The 27,937-nt window shown below is 41.0% G+C and overlaps 1 protein-coding gene and 1 long non-coding RNA gene across 2 annotated transcripts in view; one reads left to right on the top strand and one right to left on the bottom strand.

The window, feature by feature from the left end:
• The first annotated feature begins 691 nt into the window (after positions 1-691).
• Positions 692-27,625, top strand: DPT (dermatopontin). The gene is made up of 4 exons (XM_002193636.6): positions 692-1,037; positions 10,798-10,923; positions 20,385-20,492; positions 26,247-27,625. Exons 1-4 carry the CDS (start codon positions 739-741, stop codon positions 26,311-26,313), a joined length of 600 nt encoding a protein of 199 aa, XP_002193672.1. The 5' UTR covers positions 692-738; the 3' UTR covers positions 26,314-27,625.
• Positions 14,009-27,937, bottom strand: part of LOC140682462 (uncharacterized) — a 155,391-nt gene continuing 141,462 nt past the window's right edge. Inside the window, exon 4 of the long non-coding RNA XR_012054246.1 lies at positions 14,009-14,150. This is a non-coding gene — a long non-coding RNA (uncharacterized lncRNA). The remainder of the gene's footprint in view (positions 14,151-27,937) is intronic.

Genomic DNA, 27,937 nt, shown 5'->3' with positions numbered 1-27,937 from the left:
TGCTTATGTACTTTATCCTCAAATTAAAACATCTGCCAAGTCCACAGTTTCACAGAGCTCACACACAGTCATAGCAAAATCAGTTCTGCCTGGAGGAAACCAATGCCCTGCTTCTCAGGGTGGGCTGTTTCCATGCCAAGACAGAGTCTCAATCATTTGGGCTCCACCTTCCCTCCAACCAAACCAACTCAAAATTTCTAAAGGAGTTTTTCAACAGGAACAGTGAATACCCTCACCTTGCCCAATTCCCTTCTTTCTAGGCACTGGCAGAATTATGGTACACACATTTAGGAAAAAGAGGATCATGACCCACACGCAGAGGTTTACATTTGATTGCATGTTACTAATGATGGAAAATGGCAGCTTCAAATAGAGCTTTAATTTTAAATAAAGTAGCTTTCAAACTTAAGCACTGTCTTGAGGATGAAAGTGGGATATCTGTGACAGTTGCACTCTGACATGTAGCTTGCTGTGCACAGTAGCTCTGTGGTGAAGGATCACAGGTGGTTTGCAGTGGTGGGAAGACCTTGTGCTTAGGGACTGCAGTCTTACTGTACTTGCAGAGTTCCACCTTAAAAGTAATTGGATGTCTCTGTAGCTCAGAGAAGGTTTGCTAAGCAATGACACACTGCACTTGGATCTGGAAACATAACATCTGGAAGCCAAATGTTAGAGGCAATATAAAAGGGCCAGCCCAACAAACCAGAGGAGCACTTCTAAGCCAGGAACATCTTCAGGATGGACATATTCCTTCTCTGTGTGTTCCTGCCTCTGGTGACTGTGGCATGGGGCCAGTACAGTGACTATTACTATGGTCCCTATAATTATGGAGATAACGATGAGTGGGTCAACGTGTACCGGCAAGGTTTCAACTTTCAGTGCCCACATGGGCAGGTGATCGTGGCCGTCAGAAGCGTCTTCAGCAAGAAGGAAGGCTCTGACAGACTGTGGAACTATGCCTGCATGCCAGCACCCCAGAGCCTCGGTGAGCCGACAGAGTGCTGGTGGGAAGAGATCAACAGGGCGGGAACCGAATGGTAGGATAACCCCAGCCATCCCTGGAGGGCACAGCCCCATAACCCTTGTGGAATGCAGGTCCCACAGAGCAATGCAAATCTGTATGAATGCCATGATAACCAGCAGGCTTCACTGCCTTAAGGCTCTTTAATCACAATGCATGGGAGCTGATCAGCATCACATTTGTCTTCTCTGTAGCAATTTCTTGCTGGAGGGTGTTAGTGTCCTTGGTCACTCACAACCTCAGCTGTGAAGTGGTTTGGTGTTGCTATTGTTTCAATGATAAGGAAAATGAGCCAAGCACCCAGAGGTGAGGAGAGCATAAAGTCCCTCTTGAAAAGTCACATTGAATCAGTGACTAAACTGGGAAACAAATTGCAAAACTCCTCATTCCATCCTCACACTCTTATCACTAGAAAAAATAATCTCTGTATTGCACTGTCTCTTTGCTTTGTGTTTTTGTTGCTAAGCTTTTTGGCTTAGGCATAAACAGATGCTGTTTTCTAATTGTGCTGTTATTACAGGAGCCAAAAATCACTAACAAGCGATGGTGGTGGCATATATATCTGCATGGTGATAGCAGAAGTTCATGTTAATTCCCTAATACCGTCAGTTTGCTTAGGTAAATGTTACATTTTCCACCAACCTTGGAGGCAAAGGTGATCACGTTATGTGGAGACAATAATTTCTGGAAATATGTATAGATTTCGTATTTGGGCAGAATACCCAGTATTTAATTATTTTCTGAGTTTTTTTAATGAAAAGGGAAACAAAGTTTTGGACAACCCTTGTATTGAAATATTCTTTGGACTGAATGAAATGCATGTAGGAATGAGTATTTTCAAATACTTGAAATGGTTTTGTCCCAGAAATTGCAATGTGATTTTTTGAATTTTGTTATATGGGAATAGGTTAGCAATGAAATGTGAAGTTTCTGCTTTTTAAATGATTCAAAATTTTGTTCTGAATTATTCATACTCTTTTGTTTACCACGTGACACATGCCTATGGCTGATGCAACTGCTAAGGGAAAAACCTATTGACCCTATGTTTAATTTTGGAATAAGTATTGAAAAAAAGGGCGAGAGCTGCAAAACAGGCAGAAAGAACATATTGTGATAATCCGGGATGACTTCTTCATTTTTTATACATTGATACAATTTCTATTTATTGCATAATAATTTTGAATTAGACATTTCTTTTTGTTCAAAATAAACTTATTTGCTTTCTAAAAATGCCTGGCAGCAATTGTTCAAGTTCACTTCTCACAAACAGGATACTGTATGTCTATACAGAACATTTTCTTCTGCTATTTGTCACCATGCTCTGTATGCTTAGCATGACTACATCCACAGTATATTATTTGAATCTTGTTTCCTTCACCTCTTAATAAAATCTTTTCACTTTGTCCTCTTTGGTGCCTATGTTTTTTCCTATAGCAAACCTTTTCTTTTCGCCAAATGTATTTCTTTTTCAACCCCTCTTTGTTTATCTCCATTTCTCCCCCTTTACTAGCATTTGGAGTTATTCTAGTATTTCTCCTCTCCTCTCGTCTCCTCTCCTCTCCTCTCCTCTCGTCTCCTCTCGTCTCCTCTCGTCTCCTCTCGTCTCCTCTCGTCTCCTCTCGTCTCCTCTCCTCTCCTCTCGTCTCCTCTCCTCTCGTCTCCTCTCCTCTCCTCTCCTCTCCTCTCCTCTCGTCTCCTCTCGTCTCCTCTCCTCTCCTCTCCTCTCCTCTCCTCTCCTCTCCTCTCCTCTCCTCTCCTCTCCTCTCCTCTCCTCTCCTCTCCTCTCCTCTCCTCTCCTCTCCTCTCCTCTCCTCTCCTCTCCTCTCCTCTCCTCTCCTCTCCTCTCCTCTCCTCTCCTCTCCTCTCCTCTCCTCTCCTCTCCTCTCCTCTCCTCTCCTCTCCTCTCCTCTCCTCTCCTCTCCTCTCCTCTCCTCTCCTCTCCTCTCCTCTCCTCTCCTCTCCTCTCCTCTCCTCTCCTCTCCTCTCCTCTCCTCTCCTCTCCTCTCCTCTCCTCTCCTCTCCTCTCCTCTCCTCTCCTCTCCTCTCCTCTCCTCTCCTCTCCTCTCCTCTCCTCTCCTCTCCTCTCCTCTCCTCTCCTCTCCTCTCCTCTCCTCTCCTCTCCTCTCCTCTCCTCTCCTCTCCTCTCCTCTCCTCTCCTCTCCTCTCCTCTCCTCTCCTCTCCTCTCCTCTCCTCTCCTCTCCTCTCCTCTCCTCTCCTCTCCTCTCCTCTCCTCTCCTCTCCTCTCCTCTCCTCTCCTCTCCTCTCCTCTCCTCTCCTCTCCTCTCCTCTCCTCTCCTCTCCTCTCCTCTCCTCTCCTCTCCTCTCCTCTCCTCTCCTCTCCTCTCCTCTCCTCTCCTCTCCTCTCCTCTCCTCTCCTCTCCTCTTTAGCTGTGCCTGGTTAGATTCTGTAGTTTTCACTTTTCCACCCCAGGGCTGAGCTAGTTGTACCTGCAGTGCTTCATGGACAGAGGCTTGCAGTACATAAGCACATCCCTGGTCATGCCAACACTGCTGCCCAAGAGCCCAGCACTCTCTTCCCAGACTGGATGAAAGTGTAGGCGAGTGTAACCTGAAATTCATGTGATGGCACAGATATATCCTGGGGAGCCTTTGAGAATCCTGCCTTCTCTCTGGGCATTCTTACTTCTCATATTGCCCCTCTTCTCTCTCTCTTCCATATCCACCTCAGTGCTATTTGGAGCCATCCCCAGTTCTAAAAAGATTCACCCAAAAATCAAGTGGGGCCACAAATATGAGTCACCATCTGTACCGATAGCTCCTGTTTGGCCAGTTCTCTTCCCTGCTGATCTCCCAGCAAACCAATCTGTTGGTGAACAATACGTCATTCTCATGCCAGCTGACACAACACTCTGCTGGACTTGCTAGTTCATTTTCCCATCCTTGTAGGATGGACTCAAATATTCCCTCTTCAGGTCTGTCTCACAGAGTATTTTGTCTCACCTTGCACACCACATCCAGGGATATTCAACTGCTTGTACCACCAGTAACTACAAGTCTGCCAAGTTTTTGATAAAATTTTGCAGAATCAATTAGGTCAGAAAAGACTAGAAATCATTGAGTCCAGCCTCTGACCAAACACCACCAGGTCAACTGAGTGCCACATCTGGTCTGTCCTTAAACACTTCCAGGGATAGTGAACTCCATCACCTGTCCAAGCTGTGGGCTGCCAGCTTTTCCAGGAGTATGCTGTAGCACCCAGTGGCAAAGGCTGCTAATCTGCTGCAATTGAGAATTTTTATTCTTTTCCTTACCTTCACTGAGCAATGAGAACAAGCTTGCTGAATCTTTTTTAAATCCCTTTTACTTAAAGGTAGTTCGCAACGATGCCTTTCCCTCAACCCACACACGTCATTCATGCTTTTGCTTTCAGGCTTAACACATCTCCATTCTTATAGTTCTCTGGAGGTTTTATATTCCAACACTTGTAAGCAAGCACTGATCATACCTACAGCTCTTCTCTGAATTCCCTCTGGTTTCTCAGCCAGAGCCCTAGTCAGAAAATCTATTCTGGCAGAAATAAAAAAAAAAAAAAAAAACAACTAAACAAAAAAACCCCAAACCTTTGACATATTACACTTATGGCATTTCAAATTTGAAATGGTGATTTTCAAATTCCTGACTGCTGCGCAGCTGCACAATACAGACAAACTCAAGAGAGGTTTCTTTTAGGAAAGATAATAAACAAAGACAAGCTTAAGAGAGATAAAATGAAGAGGGAATATAAAAGAGAGAAGAAAGAGTCTCAAACTCATTATTTTCTTTGACCTTCAGTATTTGGGACAAAATGAAAGAAATGGATGGGTGGACCATAGGGATAGGAGAGTTGGGAGCAAGAGGAAACCACGGTCAGAGCTTCCTGGTAAGTTTACTTCCCACTAACAATAGGGATTACACAGATTTAGACAACCAAACCATAAAACTTCAAATCTTTCGCATATGAAAAAACGATTCAACAGAAAGAGCACAATGACACGGATCCACATTAGCATCTAATGCCTAATAATGCTTAGTTTAGGACCTTTGCCTCCTTCCAGGGTCAGTGGAGAGAAAAGGTACTCTAAAAACTGCTCTCTGAGGCACTCCATCTCTTTCATAAGCAGACTCATGAAGACAAATCCCTTCTGACCACTACCTTGAATTACCTAGTGGCATTTCAGAATATATCTAACTTTGGTGTTTCACTGCATAAATGCATCCCTGAAGTTAATCATATATGTCCATACACTTCTGAAGAGGTTATGTGCACTCGTGCTCTGCTGAAATTGTTACAAGACTCAAAGGGGAAATTGTGGCAATAGATTGGATCAGATGATCAGGAATGCCTTCTCAACCTCGTTAATCTGTGAATATTTTTAAAGTTAAGTACATGTGCAAAGACTTTGTTGAATCTGTTTCAACACCTTAATGCTTCAGAGTAACGTTAACTATCTGCTAACCAAGACGATATTCAAAAGAGAGAGAGAATTGGGAGCAAGAACCAGCTCCTGGATAATTTGGAAATACTCATGTCTGGAATAGGGAAAAGTCTCCAGAGCATGCCCTGATTCTGCAGTCTGTCTACTGCAGAATTCCTCGAGTCCTTCTACTTCTAATTTTTATACTGCAGCTTCTCAAAGAATCCTATCTTTTCAGGGAGCACAAATTTGATGTTATATCCATTTATACTGTAGAAATGTTGACCTTGTTTAAGTATTTCACCACCTGAGGTCTGAATGATTGAGGGCGAGACTGTTCTTCACTGCTTTGTTGAATACTACAGCTGTGTCTACAGACCAGTCTCTGAACAAGGGTTTTAATAAAAGCTATTTTTCTTGCCTGAAAACTATCATACCAAAATATAGGGTTCACACAAACAAAGGAACAAAATCTTGCAAGCGAAGACAAGCACCTCTTCCCCCCAGTAAAATAAGTTTGGTTTACACCACACGATACAGATGAAACCATGCCATATCCTCAATAAACCCCCAGTTAGCTGTAAAGGAAAAAGGAGAAGCATTTCTAGCCAAGAGCTATTTAATCCATGTTTATTGCCTCTTTTCCTTGTTTAGACTTCTGAGAAAGTGTTTAGATGGGACTCGGAAAAAACAAATATCTGGATTCTCCCTCCCCACTCCCATTCTCTCCCTCATTTGCCCACAAACTAGGTGCACAGACAGACTACTGAGCAAAGGATCCTCCTGTTCAGGCTTTGGCAACACACCTTGGTATATCAGTAGGAGCTATTTTGTTCCCAATCTCTGACCAATCCCAAATTTCAGATCTGAGGCTGTATTACCCAAACCAAATAATCCAGCTGCTCTTTGAAAGTGTTCCCATTTGTGCTATCTACACAAACAAGCCAATTTTCTTCAGAGTCCTAAGTTTATGTTAAAGGACTAGTGCTACAAGTCCATTTAGCACAGCTGCAATGGACTGAGTCCAGTGGGAGCATCTGAGAAGAAGGTTTTTGTAGAAAAGGAGGTCTCATCAGCTACTGTCAAGAAGAAATCAACAGAGTGAAAAGGGTCCCTTAGTCAAGGAGAAAAAAGTAAGTCATAAATGCCCCCATAAATGAAAGAAAATATTGCTGAAGATATTACAGAGGTTGCCTTTGGCATGTGGAAGTCATAACAACATGTCTCTGCACCCCACAACCGATAGAGAAGACTCCTTGCAGAATTGGCTTTTGGAGACTGCCATGGCCTAATCAAACACATAAAAGTTGTTCCCTCTGCCTGGGTGCCAGAGTTGCAAGTGTCTTGATCCTGCCATCAGCCGCTTATGTCTGCCCATTCATCTGTAACAGACTGACCATTGAATTAGCTCTCACCATGCAATTAACCTGATTACACAGAGGGAAGACACTCCACTAAGATAACTCAGGAGAGCAGTATGGGGGTCCTCTCCACAGGGACATGGAATGACACTGTCAGGTTACCCTGTTATTAGGAACCAATCACCCTCAATGCAGCCAGACCTGGTGCCTACTGAGCTGCGTGTCAGCCTCTGCATGGCTCTAGACAGCTTCAGGGAACATAATCCCAGTCAGTGCAGCAGGAATTCAGTGCATTCACTAACAGCACCACTTCCAGCTTCACTTGGGTTTCCCTGCACAGATTTGTATTGAACAGGCTTCCACTTTGGGATCTCATCCTCAGGATTACATGGTGCTGATGTACCTGAGGAACAGGGGACCTCAGAGGGAGATTTACCACACAGCACCAGCATTAGGTGGGACACAACACTCTGGGGCTTTGCTTAGCAAAATTAAGGAGCAGACATAAGTCCGAAGTGCCACCAAAACTGATTCCATTGCTCAAAATAATTCTATTTGCAAAGCAATGCTTGTATTCAGTTCGGCAGACAACTGTTGTGCCAATGAGGTACACACTTGGCTGCCAAGGTTGTTACTGATGTTCACAAATAATGTGGCACAATTTAAGAGGATTTATAGGGCGAAACAGGTCATGCACGGATCCAAAATTCACATATGCATTTTGGGTGGGTTTGTTTTACACCAGTTCTTGTTTGGTCTCACAGGTGAAAGCTCACCAGTGAAGAACAAAAGCAGTTCTGACCTGAACTAAATCTGTAACATGGATGCATGCTTTCATTGCTTGCCATGACAGAGCTCAGCTGTACTACACTCATTAGCCAGTTCAGAAGAAGATTTGGCTGAGAGGAAATCACAGGAATCACAGCAGGCCAGGAAAGTCTCAGATACCATATCCCTGTTATTACCCAGAACTCCTCCCAGAATAAGGCTTTCTATAGAGCACTGCAGTCATTTCTCACACCTGTACCCAAGGCAAGGGCAACTTCCCATCCAACAGCACCTGATTTTCACCACCAATCTTCTCACTCCCCCCCTACCAGCCAGCTCACCTCCTCCTCCCAGTACCAGATCCAAAAGGCAACTCTTCACACTTTGCAACTTGAGCCAACTAGAAAAAGAAAACCTACCCACTGCCAAATTTAGTCCCACACAGTCCCAGCCAGTTTCTCACATTCTTCTGCATTCACCTTGTAAGAGGCATTTTCCTCTCCTCTTAGCAATCTCAGGATTTCAGGAGTGTGGAGAACCCAGTCACATTAACTCTGAATACTGAACTACCCTTTATAGTAAAAGTTCTAGAGAGTGGGTCTTGTGAAAAAAACAAACAAACAAACAAACCAGAAACAAACCCACAAACATTGTTTTGACTTGGCTATAAATCAAAGTTCTTGAATCATTAGTTTTTATTCACCCTACTTGCTTCAGGATTTGCTGTGACAAGAGTAGTGAATTCAATAGAGAAGGAAAAATTCTGACATATTAGTGCTGTTTTCAGAAAAGTATGCAGAGCAACTGACTGAAAAGGTGTGTGGGGAGGGGTTGTTTGGTTCCCTTGAAGAATTGCTTTCTGCTTGTAGGAAAGTGGCCAGCTGGGAAAAGAAAAGAGAATGAAATATTTAATATGAGCTCAAAAATAAGTCAAGTTCTGAGAGTATATCTTCATTTTTGAAGGAGTATCTGGATTTTACTTGAAAACTAGAAAGATTATGGCAAAGAATCTTATGTTATCTCAAAGCTAAAGAAAAGAACTTTGACATCACTATTATCTTTCTTTTGTTAAACCCAATACTGAGCTTGAATAAGAGATTACAGGACGTTTTGTATGAGACAGAAGCAAAGAGAGAGAAGTGAACATGAGATTTAATGTGTTATTTCAAATTTTACTTTGAATTACGTTAAAACAAAACTGCAATTCAATTCAAAAACCTTACTTATGCCCAGGTATACTTTCCATCTAAGAAACTAATTTTTAAAGCAACACCAATAATCTTTTTTAAATCAAACTTATCATAAGAAGATAGAATCAGAATAAAAAATTACCACGCCTTCCTACAATCTGGTACCCAAATATGAGTGCATGTAAATATATGATTATTATGCTAGCTAGGTTTGTTTCTCAATTCACTATAGAGAGAAGTGTCCATGAGCAACTCCTCTTTCAAAAGGAATCTTTCCATCAAAACTGGACTATATTAGTAGAAAATAATGTGTAAAGGAAAGAAAAACTCTTGTAGGACAAAGGCAGTGGGAAAGAGAACAGGGCTTCCCACACTGAATATGAGCAGGTAGGAAGAGAAAAGAAGGAAGAACCTCCCACAGAGACAAGTATGAGCAGGTATATCAGACGCTGATCTGATCATTGGGGATGGGAAGTTGCAAGGCAGTGTTGAGCTTCTGAGAGGAAATGCAAAGGAAATGGAGAAACAAAGTGCTCCCAACATTGCACCTATGCAAAAGAGACAGAAAATCTCCCAGGGACATGAGGACTTGGGCAGTACAAATGCAGATAACTCAGAAGGGTGAGAGATGGAAAATGAGGCACAAGTTTGTTGCTGTTTTACACAGTTTAATGATCATCTTGCAACAGGTACAACCAATCCCTATACTGCTGTGTATCGACCACTCTTCCATTAGGATAACCCCAATCATCTGCAGTTATCCAATATGTTTACAGAGAGTCTTAGCCATATGTTCCTATGTTCCTATCAAAGCCCTGCTGAAATCCTCTGAGTGAATGCCAGATTGCCATGCTTGGTGTGATACCATGGCAACTCAGAGACCCCCCCCCCACCCCCCCCATCACAACTGAATTCTGATGGTCCTTGAAAGAGTTTCACAAAGCACAACAAGGACTGTGGCCCCATCACCGTGGGAGATACAGGGACACAAACAAAAATAATTACTATTGTCTGAACAACAGAATGCAGGGGAAGAGACAGAGAAGAGACCCTTGGGTTCAAAAGTGGACACTGAAAACTAGGCAGGGAAATTCATCACTGCATTGGTCAAAATCGATCAGTTTTTCAGCTTTTGCATACTTCAGCCTCACACTGTCTTTGCATGCACTAACACCCCTGTGCACAACTGAATGACTTTCCAAAGTCTGCTAGATGATGTGTTTTCCCTTCTGGGAACTTCAGGTCTTCAAAAGAAATAATGAGGTCATTGAATGAATCTAAAGGAGATTTTTGGTATTATAATACTTTTAGAAGTAAAATACAGTTACTTCTGAAAGTGTCTTTCAGATAGATCATTGTAATTGATTTTTTGAAATCTTAGAGAAAGTTTGCTGCCGATTTTCCTTGATGAGATGAAAAGAAAGAAAAGGAAAAGTGATGGAAGAAAGAGAATTCCCATAATTTTCAGGACAGGGAAAGAGTGAGGCCAGGAGGGTGCTTGAGAGAATGAGCACGGATAGCCGAGATGACCTGTTTGTTTTCATTAACTCCTTGTCTTTAGTCTCCAAGAAGCAAGCTATTCAAACTGATTACCACTTGAATTCCTTTGAGGTAATTGTTGCAGGGTGTGCAGACAGAAGCATGCATGCTTTGAGACCAGTCTATTCTACCTGGAGGCAGTGATTCATACAATACCAAGCATACAGAAAGCATGAAGCAGCAGATTTTTCTTTTGAAAAATACCAACACCAGAAAAATCTTCTTTCCTGGTTAGCATACTAGAATGATTAAATACTTTAGCCTGATTAAATAGTTTTAAGTACAACATAAATGTTAAGACATGGTTTACTACTGCTGCTTTCTTATAGAAAATAGTTACTCTATACACAGCAAGTGGAAACTGCTTCTCAGCACAAAGTCAAACCCTCAACTTGTACTCTATATCAAAAATATTATTATTGTTTTGAGAAATGCATGAAGTTATCAAGGCATCTAATACCATGTTTTCCTTGTGTGTTCTCCTCTTTCCCCTCATTATTAGGTATCAAACCTGCTCAAACAATGGGCTGGTGGCCGGTTTCCAGAGTCAGTATTTTCCATCGGTGCTGGACCGTGAATGGCAGTTTTATTGCTGCCGCTATAGCCGGAGGTGTCCATATTCCTGCTGGTGAGTTCAAGCAGACACCAAACCTGTGATCCTCTTTCCCCCAACATTCCCTGTGAGTGCCTTTGGCTGCTTGACCTGTCTGAAAAAGAGTTAACTGTGCTTTATGGAGCTAAGCATGTTATTTCCAGTCTGCTACAGGATTCTTAAGGATCCAGGGCTAAGGGAAAGAATAAGGGCTCAGTTAGACTGAACAGCTGGCCCTCGATTAACAGCTCTGGGGATCAGCATCAGCCTTGCTGTGCTGGAAACCATGACAGAAATCTCCAAACTGGAGTGATATTTTCCTGCTATAAATCCAGCACTATTTGCATCTCTGTGCTATACATTTGTACCACAATGACTTACAAGAGTGAACTTTTCCCACTCACCGCAGAAAAAATATTGGTAGTGCATCTGAATATGCTTTTTCTCTCAAAACTCTTTAATGATCAAAGTCAAAATGAGCTCCTGATCATAAACCCAAAATGAAAATATTGTCTCATCTTAGCAGAGTATCACAACTAGTGCTGGCAACTTAATGGAGACTGTGAAAAAATGAACTATGCATCCCAAGCTTCCCAGTTGCTTGAAACACACCACAGCTGTAGTTTCTCTAAATTAAAACCAAAAACAGGAGAAGATTGTGTAGAGGCAGCTTGTATTTCTCCTGTCCATTCTGTCCAAGAGAAGTAATAATTTTATGGTCCAGGGTTACATTCGGCTTAAATTTAGCTATTTTCAGTGATAGAAAGAATAACCTGCCTACATTTAAGAAAAAAAAAAAAAAAAAAAAGGAATTAGAGGGAGAAAAAAGTAAACCTGTGCTTGAACCTTTTTTTCCCAGACCTCAGCCTTGAAGAAGGCTTCCCACGAGATTCATAAAAACTGTTTATGTGCCTGTTGGTCTTACTTAGCTGGCTGGCTACTGGCCAAACACAACAGCACTGCCTTGCTTTTCATCCTTCAGTCTCCTTGCAGCCAGGAGGAAAAGAAATGTTTTTATTATCATTATTTTTAATGCCTCTAGGAACTCTGTAACAAAGTCTTTGAACATTCTTTTGAACGTTTCTCTGCCTCCTTTCCAGCAAACGTTGCCTATGGATGTTCCCTACCTGGGGGTTTATTTACATACCTACCCAGGCTCTTCCCTCTGAGGGAAACTCACTCAGACTTTTAAACAATCCTTCCAATCTCTTGTACTCCTCTAATATTGCACACATTTTCAGAGACAAAACAGAAATCTCTGATTTTTTTTTTTTTTTTTTGTTGTTATCATGGACAAATCTGCTTCCCTCAGATGTTGATGTGACAGCTTTGTCTCTGCTTTGCAAGTTGGCATTCAGAGTAGAGTAAGGCAAATCCTAATGTAAATGTTTGGGGTTACTGGATTCTTTAGTTTTCATCTCAGCTGCATATAGAATCCTATACTGCCCTTCTATTTCCAACAGTGACAATGCTCAATTTTTGTGCTTGGGAAAGAGATCCTTATGTAGTTCACCTGCAGTTCCATGCAGAAAAGGCAGCATTTCAAAAACAGGTGAAGCATTTTTCCCTCTAAGCATGGGTAGAAATCCCATGTGCTCGCATTCTTCTGGGACGCAAAAGCTGTAAAACTTGTAGGAAGCTGTGTCACCTGGCTTGTGCACAGTTTGTGATTATGGGTCCATTAAAAAAACATTCTGCCTTTAGAGTTAGCAAGGTGTATGTATATAAACTCTTTCCACATACAGTTACCCAAATTAAGATATTAGGGTCTGGATGGACAGACAACTAGATTAACCATAAAATATAATGACTTAACAGGCTCAGAGGGCAGTGGTTAAAGGGTGATAACCTGCCGGGGTGCCTGTCCTGATGAATATCTCTAGCAATGACCTTGAGGAGGCAACAGAGCACATACTGGCCAAGTTTGCATGTACTGGGGGGTGCAGCTGGCATGCTTAAGGGCAGGACTGCCAGTTCAGTGGGGTGTAAAGAAAACTGCTTCTTCTATGAAGAAGCAGAGGACAGATTGCCCATTGAGGCTCCTTGGAAGCTTTCATGACTGAACCAAATAAAAGCTAAGAAGCCTGGTCTGACCTTGTTGTTGACCCTATTTGGAGCAGAGGGCTTTTGCAGAGACTTTTTGAAGTCGTTTTCCACCAGAGTTATCCTGGGATCCCACATAGGAGGACTTTTTTACTGGAGGACCCACACCATGCGGAAAGTCTCTCCTCCATAAAAGCAGATTCCTTTTCTATCCTGTGCTAGGAATGGTTTCTTTTCTGGTTTACTCTCTTTCCCTGCCTAGACAGTGTAGTAATACTCTGGGCGAGTGCTGGTGGTTATGGTAACATATAACCAACATGAACTTCTCTGGGGTAGAGTGAAACCCCATGCTTTGGACTCACTTTTACTCATGAAGTCACAGATGTGACTTGTCTGAGTTGCTAAATTTCAATGTACAGAAACCAAACTTCCCATCCCCTAAGCTCAGGAGATCTCACTCGCAACATAACTTCAATTGGAATTTCCAAGCTGTTGCCACGAGACCTTGTTCATACATCATGTTTCTGGTCTGTATCTTGCACTGGTTAACATGCACTTAACAGTAAGAATATGTTTTCCAAACAAACTGCAAAGTAGTTCTGGGCTACCATGAGTCAGACCTCATATTGTATATGCATGTGAGACACAACAAAACTGTGTTTGTAGAGTGTATCTTATTTATTGCAGTTTCTGCCCCAAACGATAATAGTATTTGTTCTGTTCCAAGAACTTATTGTTAATAAAGTAATTGTGGAAAATTGGCAATTAACATGCTGCTGACTCCTATTTTTTGGTTGGAGAAGCTTATTTTCATGCAAAGGCTTCTATTAGTATATGACAATGTGGAAAAGTAATACCAGGAAAGTGTGCAATGATGGTGGTACTTTGTGGATCATACGTTACACAGGAAAATCCATATCAAAGAAAATCCACGCTGCAGAATTTCTCAGCAGCCTTGATTTTTAACATGCAATGTATCCTTAAGTATGAAACCAGATGTGGGCAGAAATGCATTTTTAAGAAAACTGACAATCTTGAGGTGTGACAAAACTCTGTTTCAAATGAGCTCTCACCTTGAGTAATTGATTCCTTCCTCTTCCAGTTGTCTCCATACAGGCCCCTCCAGTACATATAAAAGCAGTATACCAGCTGATCCTTATGTATGGTTTCTCTTGTCTCTTCTGCTTCAGGACTGCATTCTTCCTGAAGCGATATTCCTCCTACAATGAATAAAGAGAGGTTTTCTTATGTGCATGAGCCATACAACTGATTTTTAGAATTTGCCCTGGGTTTTACACCTGTAATATCCCTGTGTTTTTTGAAAACTGCTAGTATTTGTTGGAATACTAATTTACAACACCATCATGTTGACTGACACCAATGCTTTGCTTTCACTTTGCTTAATAAAATGAATGAAGTCAAATACATGCAGAAGGAGTTTATTTGTTAGCATTTATATCCTCACTCCTTGAATCCTCTAGTTCTGTTTCACAGCTCATCCTCTTGCCATTAATTCCCAGTTTTCCTGTGCAGTAAGCTCATATTGAAAATAAATTTACTAATCTTTTCCAGTCTCATAGTTTTGCACTTGCTTTGTTGATTTTTTTTACAAGTACTTCGTTTCCTTCTTCATCATGCCAAGATTTGTCACGGATTCGGCACATTTTTAACATACTGAAAAAAATTAACATTCCTTACAGGAGGCAGAAAAGCTCTCTTTTCTTTACCTGGCTAGGGAATGCTACCACAGTAAAATAAACCGTGTGCTGATTTGCACCATAAAGGAAGCAAATCTATCACAGATGCAGGGACAGTGTCACTAAGTGCTCCCATTAGAGCTCCGTTTTTTCTCTTTGACAGGAAATGAAAGCTTGACTCCATACTCTACAAAGCAAACACATGTCACAGAGCAGCCCCGAGCCTGCAGACTGTTTATGACTGTTTTCCTTCTCAAAACAATGAGCAGTTTAAATGCCAGAAGGTCTGTCTGGAGCTGTGGCTGCTTTCTGTCATGGTGACACTGTCCAGGCAACAATTACATTTTCCAAGAGTTATGGGGTTTAAAGTACTTATTTGTTTTTCTAACTCAACCTGCCACACAAGACATATTGAAAATGATGTGATCCTCTGCAGGTTTCTCAGAGATAACCAGTAGCAGAGGTACAAATCCAAGACGTGAACTCAGAGTAGATGTCGTGGAAACACACCGTTCTGGACAATCCAATTCTCCTCCCCTCTTTTTCCATTTTTGAGAAGGTATTTAACTGTTGGGGGAGGTTAATTTTTAAATTTTTATTTTAATATTACCCATCAAATACAACCTTGCAGTTCAGTCTGCAGGACCATCTTCCAGAGACATTTTAGGAGAAACACATTTGATCTAACATTGTAAATCTGCCCAAGTTATTTTGGACATATTTCTTGAGGAACAGGCACAAATTGCCTTGAGCTCTCTGCTGCTGCTTGTACCTGCATTGCACGAGCTCGTGCAGGTTTGGAAGAACGGTGCTGCCACTGTGCTGGCCTCCAGCTTCATGGATCCTCAGCCCTGGGAGGGCTTGTGGCTTTCAGTGCAACACAGTGGGAACACAGCAGTAATGTGTCTGTGTGAATCTCTGGGCTTAGAGCCTGAAGCCTGAGCTCAGTCCCAAAACACATGACATGGCCACACAAGAGAAGTTCTCATCTCTACAGGAGCTCCAGGACATCCTTAGCTCCCTGGGAGCTTGGCAACCTGGGATCTGTACTCAGAGCAGTTGCTGGAATTTCTGTAGACAGCTTACTAAGACCTTCTTTGGCTTTTCAGCACAGGATGCTTCTAAAAGCAGATGACACCTGTCTTCCAGCTGGAGGAAGGGTTGAAAGAGGCATACAATTCCCATGTTCATTGAATGTAACTTGCAGGCTTTTGGTTCTTGAAAAAAAATTCTCCTTCAGGAAAGACATACTCTTGAAGCACTTGTAAACAACATCTGAAAGTAAGGCCATGAAGTCAGGAGTGTCAGGGGATACTCCTTGTCCTCAAATGTCAGAAAGTTAATGTCAAAGCTTATGTCTTCCTCTTGAAATGGAACAGCTCTTTCTTTTGGCTGTGGCATTGTTAGAAGAAGAGTTCAGCCACAAAGAGGGAAACGAAGGTCAAAGAGAAGCCATTCATCTTGTTAGCACTGTAATTGCACAAGAAGTGAACAGCATAAGATATTCCAAAACCATGTACTTATGATCAGGGAATAAGTATATTCCACATTGGAGCCAGAAACTATTCTACCACTATCTTTCATATTTTAAGAGACTCATTTCATTTGTCTGCTTGGTAGCTGAAAGCAAGGCATACCCACAGTTCTCATTTATCTCTTTAATCAGCAGGCTGTAAATATTAAGGCCATCAATGTGACTTGATCTTCTTATTGGTAAATAATGGACTCAAGATAACTATTTCTGAAACCAATTGTTATAAGAGTGCCATGGATCACTGTAGATTAGTACAAAACCTTCTTCTCAGTGCTAAATTAGTAATTCTGTGTTTTCTATTAATCTGTACCATAGCAATTCTTCATGGAAAATAAGCAACACAGCTGTTTTCAGATTAAAATAAAAACAACAGCAACCCTGGTAAAGATTTAATGCTTCTTTTTTTCAATACATAGCCTACCCTGAGCAAGATTTATAGGATTATAGTGAATTAGAAAAATGTGTGGATGGTTGGAGCAACAGAAACATCTGAAAAGATAAACCATTCCACATCAACCTCATTCTAGCTAAAAATGCCATTATGAAAATACCCTTTTCTGTCAGCTTGTCCCACTGTCTCACACACAGGCCAAACTACTTACACCCATTATCACAAGATTTCCTTTCCTAGTCCTTAACACAGAATTACCTTCTTTCTCCTCTCTATACAATACCACCGGTGCTTCAAGTCTCTTTTGCCCAAACATCATACACCCGGTGCTATCCAGAAGTAGATTTGAAAAGCTGAACCAGAGTTTCTGTTTTCTGTATTTTCTTGCAGACAGACCATATGGTCTGAAAGGACTACCACTTGTTAAAGGTCTCACATTACTCTTTTCTCCCCTACAAGTACTTCCCCAAACTTAACACCTGTGTGTGTATCTGGGTTTAACAAACAGTTCCACTAAATGTTCCCTGCCCCTCAGCGTTTGTTTGGCACCGAATTACTCAGTGCCTAGAGCCCACAGTTGCTATAACACACATCTCACAGCTGCTTTGCCAGCCTCTTTCCTAAGGTTCCCTGTCACCTACCCCCTCAGGCACCACAGGCACCCCGGCTGCGTTATACAACACCCCAAACAGCAGCAGCAACCTTGGGCACTTGGCAATTCCCAGGCTCCTCACTGCTCCCCATGGCAAATTCTCTTTGCTATGAATTCAATGCCAGAAGTGCTTACAGGGCACTGTGAAGGTTACTGTGCATGGCTTTTCCCACCTGGAAAGACCCTGGGCAGGCAAATCCTCACTAACTAGGGCAGGAAGTGTCTCACACTAATTTTGTGGCTCCCCTCGGGTAGAAACCATACATTGCCACACATGGCTTACAAATGCTACCATGTTTGTAAATAAATTATGTGTCTGTAGGGCCATAGTAGGTGGGTCAGAACTTAATATGCACTTTGTATTAATTAGTGACTAAAACATGTAACATTTTCAGTTAAGTACTTGATAATATGGGAACAGACCAAGCTACAACAAAACCTAAGGGACCCACTCTCCTGTGCCAGGCAGATCCCTTTGGGAAGACCCTCAATGGCTGTCTTAAATGACCTTTTTCCCCTTCGTTATGAGAAAACCACATACTGACTATCCCTATGCAGTAAACACTAGGGCATCTCTAGGGCAGACACATTTTGTGTGAATTACCCTCAGGATTCAAAAAATGGAGATAATAGAAAAGGAATGGGACACACCACAGACCCCTGCTACATGGATGATCAATTGCATTTCCTTCTAAAGGACATAGTGCAACCCAGACAACTTTGAAATGCAGAGGCTTAGGGGAAAAATTTCAGAAATAAGTACAGTAATCATCAAAGAGAAATTAATTAGACAGACCACACAGACTCATGTGAACTTGAACACTGCTGTCATAGCACTATTTATAATTTTCTCTCCAGAACAAAAGGAACCAGTAGGCATCTGCCGATGAAACAAGACACACTTCAGAGCAGCTCAAGTCCCAAATAATTTATTTTTGGCAATTGCATAGATTTGCTTTTTGAACATTTCTTAGTGGAGGAGCCTTAAGAGGCTGCATGGTAATGTGGAGAAGTTAATACTGAGAGAGGAGAAGATGACAGCAGTCAGAAAGAAAAGAGAGGGAAGCTAAATGAAGACTCCCACTGCACTTCAGAATAACACTGCATGCCTCTGCTAATGGTCTGTGAGACCATAGCAATTCAGAAGTTTGTCATCAGATTTAATTTTCAGCTGAGAGGCCCATGAAAGAAGTTCGAAGAACTGACTCTCAGTACTATTTCTGAGTAGAGAAAAAAAACAGCTTTTTAACCTTGTGTTGTGCACAGTCTCATCTGCCCAGCACATACTGCTGGTCAAGATTACAGAACATTTCCCTTGCTGAGTGCCAAACAGATGTTCTGCAACACATTTGGTAGAACATACAGAAACACATGTCTTAGTAGTTTCTCATAACAATAGCTAAGCAAAGTGTCAAAACCTGGAGCTGATGGGAGAGTAGCAAAGCGCCGGTCCATAGCTGGTCTTCATTTTAAAAACCCTCTATGACCCTGGATTTTCTGAAGATGAACTATGAGACACAGGCATCAAATTAGTAAACTAGATATGGAGACTCTCCTCTGGCTAAGTGGGCAGCATTCATGGTTTCTTCTCTTTCTCCTAGTCTGCAGCATCTGTCTGCATGACCTGTGAAATACGGCTGTTATTTCTTATCAATGGCAGAGCACCACATGGGCTTTGCACATCCATGTGTCCTTGGTCAGAGCTCAGAGAACAGACACTGTGACTAGGCCTGACTTTCTGCATCCCAAACACACTCTGGGATGGGTGTCCTTGTACTATAAATCAGAATCTGTCTGATGATTTTCATGGCCAAAGGAAAGGAAGCATGAGAAGAAGATGTATTCAAAGAAGTTGACTGATTAGACTTGAGACTATTATAAGGTCATGTTTGAGTTTCATATGCAGACACATTTTTCATTTGTCAAGGAAAAATGATTTGTTGGGAATGATGTTATAACTGAATGATCTTTCACATTCAAAAGCTGAATATGACCTGGAAGGCAACCTAATAGTCCAGAGTATCTCAGTTTTCAGGTAAACTTTCCACTTCTGAGTTCTCTAACAGTTACAGGTTTGAACTCCAAAAGCACCCAAAGCAGCTCATAAAAACTCAAACCCATTCCAAAAACTATATTCCTAGTGAGTAAAATATTAAAGCCTGTGCTTAAACTCTACTGATTTAACAAAATGTAAACATGCACAAGTGCTGGCTGGAATGTTCTTCAATCACCTTCAAGCATGATTCAAGTACTGCTGCTGGACTAGATTAAGTCAGGAAAAGGTTCCCAGGATTTCTGTAAATGTGTCTTAACCCTGTTAGTCTCCACAGGAGTTGGGCTGTTTATTTCCACAGGTTCAGCATCTCCCTTACAGAGGACCTGATGCTTCTCTTTGCTGTTTCGGAGTGAAGCTGATAACTTCAGTAGCAACCCCCATGTAAAATGGTGTAATACAAGGAGTGCCAGGTTTCCATTCAGATTTCAGATATAATATTGATGGAAAGTATTGGTCAAGCTTCCAACCCCTTCTGAGTCTGCTCATTATCTGTAAAATGATTTACAGTATTACTTGCCTATTTTTCAGGGAAGCAGCAATCATAATCTGGTTAATTGAAGAGGCAATTTGAGGTTCTCAGATAAAATACACTGCACAAATACTGTCCAAGACCATATTTTTACATTATAAATCAGAGAGAAAGATGAAACAATAAGGAACAATGGATTAATTGTTACATTCACTTAATAGAATTCATAAATGGATAAATGCTTAGAATCATTTGACTTGACAACATCTACTGCATTCTACGGCTCCAAACCTAAGAGATTCACAAGAGGAAAATTTACTGGAGCAAATCCCTGCAATAAAGATATGAGTAGCAGACAAGTTTTATCTTCTTGTTCATTTTGCTTTTATCCCAGAGCTACAGATTTATATACACACATTCCAATACTGCAGTTTGCTCTTAACTGTTCTAAAGTTGCTGAATTTTATTCAAATGGCTACCTGAATTAGTTGCATAGAGGAGAAAGGCAGTCTCACGAGACTGTATCTTGCAGGGCTGTTAAGAAAAAAGAACTTTTGAAGAGGCAGGAGAAATCTACTAATTGAGTTGCAGTCATTCAGCTGGACTCTTCTATAAGATGGTGAATTATATAATCTTCTTTTTCCTTAATGTAAAGGTTAACAACAGAATATCCAGGACACTATGGAGAAGATATGGACATGATGATGTACACTTACGACTATTATATCCGTGGGGCAACCACAACTTTCTCTGCTGTGCACAGGTTTGCTTTTCATCTGTTTCATTAGAAATTTTACAAATTCTGTCTTTCATATATCCTCTAACAGTGCATGGCTACACACCATCTGCTGTGGTACTCAGCATCACTCTAGTAATTCTGAGGACCAAAGTTCACAGTACATATGATTAATTGTCCAGAATGGTGTATCAGGAGCAAGGCATGCTAATGGGGATCATTTGACATTTCCATCTGAGCAGTGAAAAATACAGCAGTGGTAGGTTGGGCTGAATCTGACCTTCATCAAATGCAACAAATCTTCTGTACACTTTCTCACCTACCTCTAGTTGGAGCATATTTCATTGAGCTCAGTAAAGCACCCTGTGCCTTCAGGGAATGAGGGACCTAATTTGGTCCACTTTTCTTTGCAGAGAAGCAGGGAATCTGCCAGCATGCAAAGTTAAGACCATACAAACTGCGATGTGAATGCTTTAAGCTGCCCAATCTATTTCAGCACAATTCTAACAGATTCAAGCCACTCCAGGAATTCAGGCAGTGCCAAGCACCTTAATCCTTTTCCAGAAAATGAGTTAACTACATTTTCTTCATCAGTCCTGGTCATTTCTTGGCATTTGCTAGTCCTCTTGGGAGAGGCCCCATAGCTAGTGAAGTTGTAGTCATGCAAATGGATTCACAATTTTTCCATTTGGTTAAACAGGAATGTTTCTCCTTTTATACTATGCACAACTGCGAAGTTTTAAACTTTGGGTTTAACATAAATCCCACACTGTTATATGCCTAGGGCTACAGAGATCCTAGTAGAACAGGGTTAAGAAGAGTGTGAGTAGCCAGTGAAACCTGATTGTGGAAGAGGGATCTTGATTCTTTTAAGCTGCCCTCTAATACATAAATCATGAGGTATTTCTTTGCTGATGTCTTTTATTAGGCATCTCAGTCCAATAAATTAAAGCATTTGTTATCAAGTAAAACACAGATAGCAAGGCAAAGTATGCTGCACTGCTCTGCCAACATGGGCTACACGAGAAAGGGGAGTGAAGAAAGAAGTGGGAGCTTAAAGACATCAATATTTCAAGCTGTCTCTAATAATATTCAAAGCAGCCAAAGTGCTTTTGTCATTGTAACACTCTCAGCTTGACAAAGTTCACCATAGGGATCCCCCAACAAAAAGGTCACCTAAAATAAAGAGGCTTTTCCAGAAGTGACAACACATTTTAAGACTGCTGCAGGTCCATAACTGTAATTTCCTGGCTAAAATACATTATCCTGTTTATTACCAAATGGAAGCCATGTCTGTAATTCTTATTACAAGTGGAAGAATAACTTTCATAGATACTCTACTCAAGGGTATCTATGTATCTCTTTAGATAAAGAAATTACAAGATCATAAGGGACAGCCCCATTCTGGGCTTTTCATCTTAAATATTTCCCAGTGCTGTCCTTAATCCTTGTTCCTCATGGCTGTGGCAGAGAGTAGGGGAAATAATGCAGACAGTGCATTCCCCTGCAGCTGGATTCCAGACTCCATCGCAAGCTGATCAGGGTAAAGTCTGGAATCATAAGAACAAGCCTGGAAAACAAAGCAGCCAAGGTAGCCTATGCCTCTGAGCAGATTGCTGTCTCTGACTGCTGAAGAAAGCCTTCAGAACAGGGTGCCAGTGGGAGGACTGCTCAGGAGCCAAGGCAGAATCATGGGAATGTACATTGGGAGTACAGGTCCTCATAAGACTACAGTGCCTGGAAGAGGAAGAAGCCACCAGCACAGCACACCTTTGTCTTATCTCTGCTCTGGTAGCAGTCAACTCCTGCGATAGTAGCAGGTTGAAACTACAGAGAAATTTTTTGAATTGAAAATTAGAAAAGTTTTCCGCACCAATGAACTTTCTGATCCTCAGCTTCCAGAACAACCAGAAACAATTTGTGTTGCCAAGAGAATGAAATGAAAAAATCATCTTGTTACACCAGTTCAGAATTCAGATTCAAGCTGTAACACTCCTCCTGAGCAGGATGAATCACAAAAGTCAGCAAATTTGTCATCCTTAATGATTCTTTGCAGCTCATAAAGCAGAATAGGAGCAGGAAAATATCTTCTGAGTCTCAGTCTGCCTGGAGCATGCACATTTCCACTTGGTTTTGGGAACATTTTTTAATTCCTCTTAATTTTCAAGCACATTAAACTTGTGTCCCTACTATTTAGTTCATATGGACAATGTTCTTGAGCTAACAAGAGGCAAGAAAAAGCCCCTGAAGGTATTTCAGTTTAAGCTTTCCCACTTCAAACAGGTAGGTATTTTTAGACTTCTTCAATAAACTTGAAAAAATCATATCTTCCTTTAATACTTCCTAAGACATTGCATCAGTGAGGCCACTATTGATACAAGGATATTTGAGACAGCATGTGATACTCGTGGCAAAGGACATAGAAAGTTTAGAATGATGCTATCCTCAGCAACACTTCTGTAATCACTTTGAGTTTCCATGCCTGTGTATCAGGAATGAATGAAAGAGTTATTGTTGATCATCAAAGGTTTTAACTGCTTGTTTTAGGGAGAGCAGACTTTGTAAATGATTACTATTTACATTTTCCAGTCTCATTTTAAATAGGTCAAAAGGAGAAAACAACTGTCTATAAAGCAAGACAAAAGCAGCTGGAAAGAATTAGAAAAGGCCAGAAGTAGCTCTGGGAGCCCATTCAGGAGTGTGGTGATGATGCTGATGCAGACAGGATGACCTAAGGACATAAACAAGGGAACATTTGCCGGGAAGGGCAGTATCTTTTGTTAGACAGACTGATACAGCCAAATTTCAGAGAAGGACATGGGCTATCTGAAGCAGGTTGTAAACAACTGAAACTGCCCCCATAAACATGCACACTGCAAACCCTTGGCAAAAGAGCTTCCAAAATTAAACCCACAAACCAAACATAATACCTTCAGCCTGAGCTCTGAAACATGCAAAGTGATGATGGCATGGCTTTCTGGTGGAGCACTGTGATATGGTTGGATCAGTCTCTTGAGTCCAGAGAGCACCCCTGGAACACTTACAACCCAACCTGCAGCAAGCACCGTGGACAGGGAGGTGGGAATTACCAGGTGCTCTTGGTAAGAGCCACAGCTTGTCCTTTGCTGTGTAGTATAAAAATAGCACTGCAGACTGTCATAAACTGGTTTCTTTTACAAGACTGTTCTCTGCTCCATTTGTTTGGGTCATCTGGATAACCAGTTATTTCTTAACTTGTCAGATATCATCACTGAAAAATAAATCGACAGCCAGGTATCCCAACAGTGAAGTATGCTTGAAATGCCCAGACAAGCTGGACATCCACCAAGCTCAGCTGAGTTAAATTATAGGGTATTTAAGGTCCATAATATGTTTCATATGCCTCATGAAAGCGGATTTTGTCAAACTCAATATGAATAGGAATTCACAGAATTTTTAACTGAATTAGAAACACATTATTCAACAATATTTGGAGATAAAAGAAATTTCTCTATACATCAAAAATTCAAATCTGACAGCACATGACAGTTGGAAAGCAAAAGTAACAGTTCAATATTGATTCCCAAAGCCAAGGAAAATGCATTAATTTAGCAACTGGGAGGGGATGACACCTACAAAATGTTGTTAAAGACCTGCAAAGGCAAGTTCAGATATATTCTAGTGTATGCCTCATAAGGCAATACATGATGGCATCTGCATCCCCATTGGTAAACTTTTAAGAGATTGGTAATCCCATAAAATCTACAAATTGAAAAATGCTGATAGCTACTGAATTAAGCACACAGCAGCAACAGTGCATCCTCAGAAGCTGGGCATATATGCTTGAGTTCAAACTCAAGTAACAGGGCCATGGGGCCTCTCCCAAGAGGACTAGGAAATGCCAAGAAATTACCAGAACTGATGAAGAAAGGTAATATGCCATAAATGCATCAACCATGTACACATATGCTAGTGTCTACAAGTCCAAGCTGAAATGATAGCTTCAGAAATATTTCTGTTCCAGTATCTTAAAGATGTTATTAATTAATGTGCCCAAAATACATTTCTTTTAAAGAGCTTGGCTTTTAATTTCACAATGTCCTATTTTAGAAAAACTACTTGACCTAAGATTTTGAGCTAAAAAATCTCTCTGACAATGGGTGCTGTCTTAGCAGACCTTAACTTTGACCAATAGAATCCTGTTTTCCACAAAGGAATCCTCTTTTTTTTTTAATCTCTCTTGGTAACTTAGTGACCAAAAGAGTAATAACTGTCTTTGAAGAGCGTGCACATAGACCAAATAAGGGATTCTTAAAATAAAACTAAATATGAATCTTGCATTTCATTAACCTTTGGTAACAGTTTTACAAGAAAATTACAATTTAAAGCATCTAGGAAAGTTCTAAAGAAAACCAAAGCCAAACACTATATAACTGTTATATCGTACTTGATGATGAGCATGACACAGACCCAGTTCCAAATGACACTCAGGATAAACTTGTAGCTTAGCAGCACAGTAAAATTCCAATTAAAAAACCTCAGTTAACAAAAGCTGCAATGAGACATTTTATACCTACAGGGTAGGTACAAAATATAGACCTACAGGGCTTAAGAGTCAAATTAGTTTTATTCCAGGACAGAGTCACCCAGGCAATGACACCATATAAGCACAGCTAATACCAAAATCTGGGCTCAGGGATCTCAGCACATTCCCAAGAGGCAGCAGTTTGGCACAATTTTGGTGCAGGGGTCTTTAAATGCAAGCTCCTATTAAATCACCCATTACCAGCATTACCCATCCCATGCCTCAGCTTTAGGACATCACTATTAGCAGAATTCAAGCTTTCAGAAACCTCTTGGAGGACTACCCATTATCATTATAGATGACACTGCCATCTGCAAGGACTGTAGTTTGGATCAAAATTCAAGTTAGCCAGTATCAAGCAGTCTAAATTCAACATTCCCTTCACAACAGGACAGTATTTGATCCTATAATCTCATGCCTATTTGTCAAAGGAAAATTTAATGCACAATAAGCTAAGGAGGAAATGAAATCTGTTGCCTGTTGTGGCTACTGAACACTAAGTCACTGGCCTCCACTGTTGAATCCCACTGCTCCAGTCAGGCTTCCTACCAACAATTCTTAGGTTTCCTATCACTCTCTTGAGAGAGAATACCAATCACAAACTAAGGAGAGCATGAACTCCCCTTACATTCATAAATGTTACTCTTCTTCACATGTGACTTGACCGAAGATGAGAAATTAATTTCATTTCTCTCACTGCTGATTCTTTCAGGTTTTAATTAAAGGACACTAACTGTAGGACCTAGTATTGAAAGACATAAAAAAAAAAAAAAAAAAAAAAAAAAAAAGTGAAATTTGCTGTATGGATATATGGATAACGCCCCTCATAGACATAGCTTGCAAATCATAAGCTACTTTTCACTTTTTACACATTACTGAACAATGTATGACATGACAATAACTTTTGACAGAATTATCCTTTTCCTCTTGGTCACCAATTAAAAGTCAATTCAGGACTGATCACCATCAGGATTGTCTTCAGAGACCTACTTATTCAGAGAGCTGATTTTCTTATCTTGTAAAGGAGTGTGAGGGAATTGTAGCTACTGCACATATTTAATGTTCTTTTGGCTCTTGAAAACACAGAGCACTCAGATGAAAGTCAGTTAATGGCAGACAGATGTTTTTGTTGCCATAGTACCTGGTATAAAGTTATTCTTATTTGTATAACATGTTCTGGCTCACTAACACCTCTCTCTTTTCTCTCTTTCATGCAGGGATCGTCAGTGGAAATTTATTGTCTGCAGGATGACAGACTATGACTGCCCATTTCAAAATGTTTAAAAAGATTGAGTGTATTCCACTTGGAAAGCTTGGGGACAGACAGGGTGGGATTCAATTAGTGATTACAGAAGATCTATTAGGCTCACAAAAACATACCAAGATTTATTAGCTGTCTGCTGAAGACATAATTCTTTCCCTCTGGAGCAAATACATAAATTGCCAGCCCACATGCTTGCAACAGTGAATGCAGAGGATTCTTTCAAGCTGCACTAATAGTTGTGTCCCCCAATTAAATTTGCTTATGACATACATATTTATGATACACAAATCTATGGCGCATGCTCAGTTACCTTTCTTATACATACATATAGCCATTCTAAACACATACACCTTCCTTTCACATAGCAGCTCTATAGAAATGGCTTCCCAGCACCATAGCTGCTCCGAATGAGGTGGAAACATACTATACACTTCCCAGCATACACTAGACTTTCCTGTCTTCTACATCATACTTGGAACCAATCCAGTGACCCCCCACCAGCTTCTCAGAGCTGGAAGTGTGCAGAAAATATCATTGGGAGGTGTCTGATGGGCTGCACCTGACATTACCTGTTACAGCCCTCAGCACAACTCCACTGCAACAAAGGTATGCCCACATGGGAGAATTCTGGGTATTTACAACAGGAAGACATCAATAGCCGTTAAAAATGAGAGTAGATCTACCAATAAAAACAGAAAACTAACACAGCTTTACTGAGAGTCTCTTTTATATTGTCTTAAAAATCTATGATGACAAAACTAACCATGAACTCTGCTCTGGGCAAACCCAGGAGTAGGTCAGGCCATTCACTCTCAGTAAATATGGATACCACATTCTTCAGGAGTCTGAATTTCAGGTGGATTTGGTTTCCACTATGGGTGCCCGTACAACATCCATCTTCCCTTGGTAATAAATTCTTAGCTTAGAATAGACAAAGTTAGTGATTTAGGTGACCTTAGTTCCTCCAGTTTGCAGATCCTATAAAGTATAAATTCATGATGTTTCAACACTACACAGCACTTGTGCAGCTGCAGTCCAGGAAGAAAGACTATTGATTTGCTTCAGAAAGATCTGAGGTAGGATTTTCACTCTTGAACAAGCCAGAATTTAGGTTTCAGTTTCTTAGTTGATGAATTCAATAGTGAACTTAGCAGTGGCTTTGGTGCTGCTGGCTCAAGGGCCATGATGACTCCATGTGCCAATTTAAGGCTGCAAAGCTTCATAGGAAACAGTGGTGACTGCCAGTGAATTTCCATATTTCAAACATTTTTAGCATGTTTAGAAGCATACCCTCTTGTCCAATAAAGGAATGATAGGTTTTGCTTTGCTGTAGCCTTGTTCTTTATTGAATTTACTTACACCAGCTTATTGATTTGCGCACAAACAAACCCTCTGTCACTCTCAGAGACCATAAAGCTGATTAGGGAGTTCTGTGAGAGCCAGTTGCTGAGATATGTAGATAACAGTGAGAAAGAGAATTTGATAAGCTTAGGGAAGCTGGAGAAGCTTGATCACTGACTCTGGTAGACAGGCAAAGGAAGGCAAAGAACTCCAAACAGTAGAGTACTAGAAGTGAAGGCACTCATGCCAGGGAATCAGTGGAAAAGGCTGTACACTAAAATTAGGCACAGGAGGATCATCCCT

Source organism: Taeniopygia guttata, chromosome 1 (assembly GCF_048771995.1).
Source record: "Taeniopygia guttata chromosome 1, bTaeGut7.mat, whole genome shotgun sequence".
In the NCBI taxonomy this organism is placed as follows: domain Eukaryota; kingdom Metazoa; phylum Chordata; class Aves; order Passeriformes; family Estrildidae; genus Taeniopygia; species Taeniopygia guttata.
Note: the sequence above shows the minus strand (reverse complement) of the source record. Positions and strands in the feature narration are given on the sequence as shown.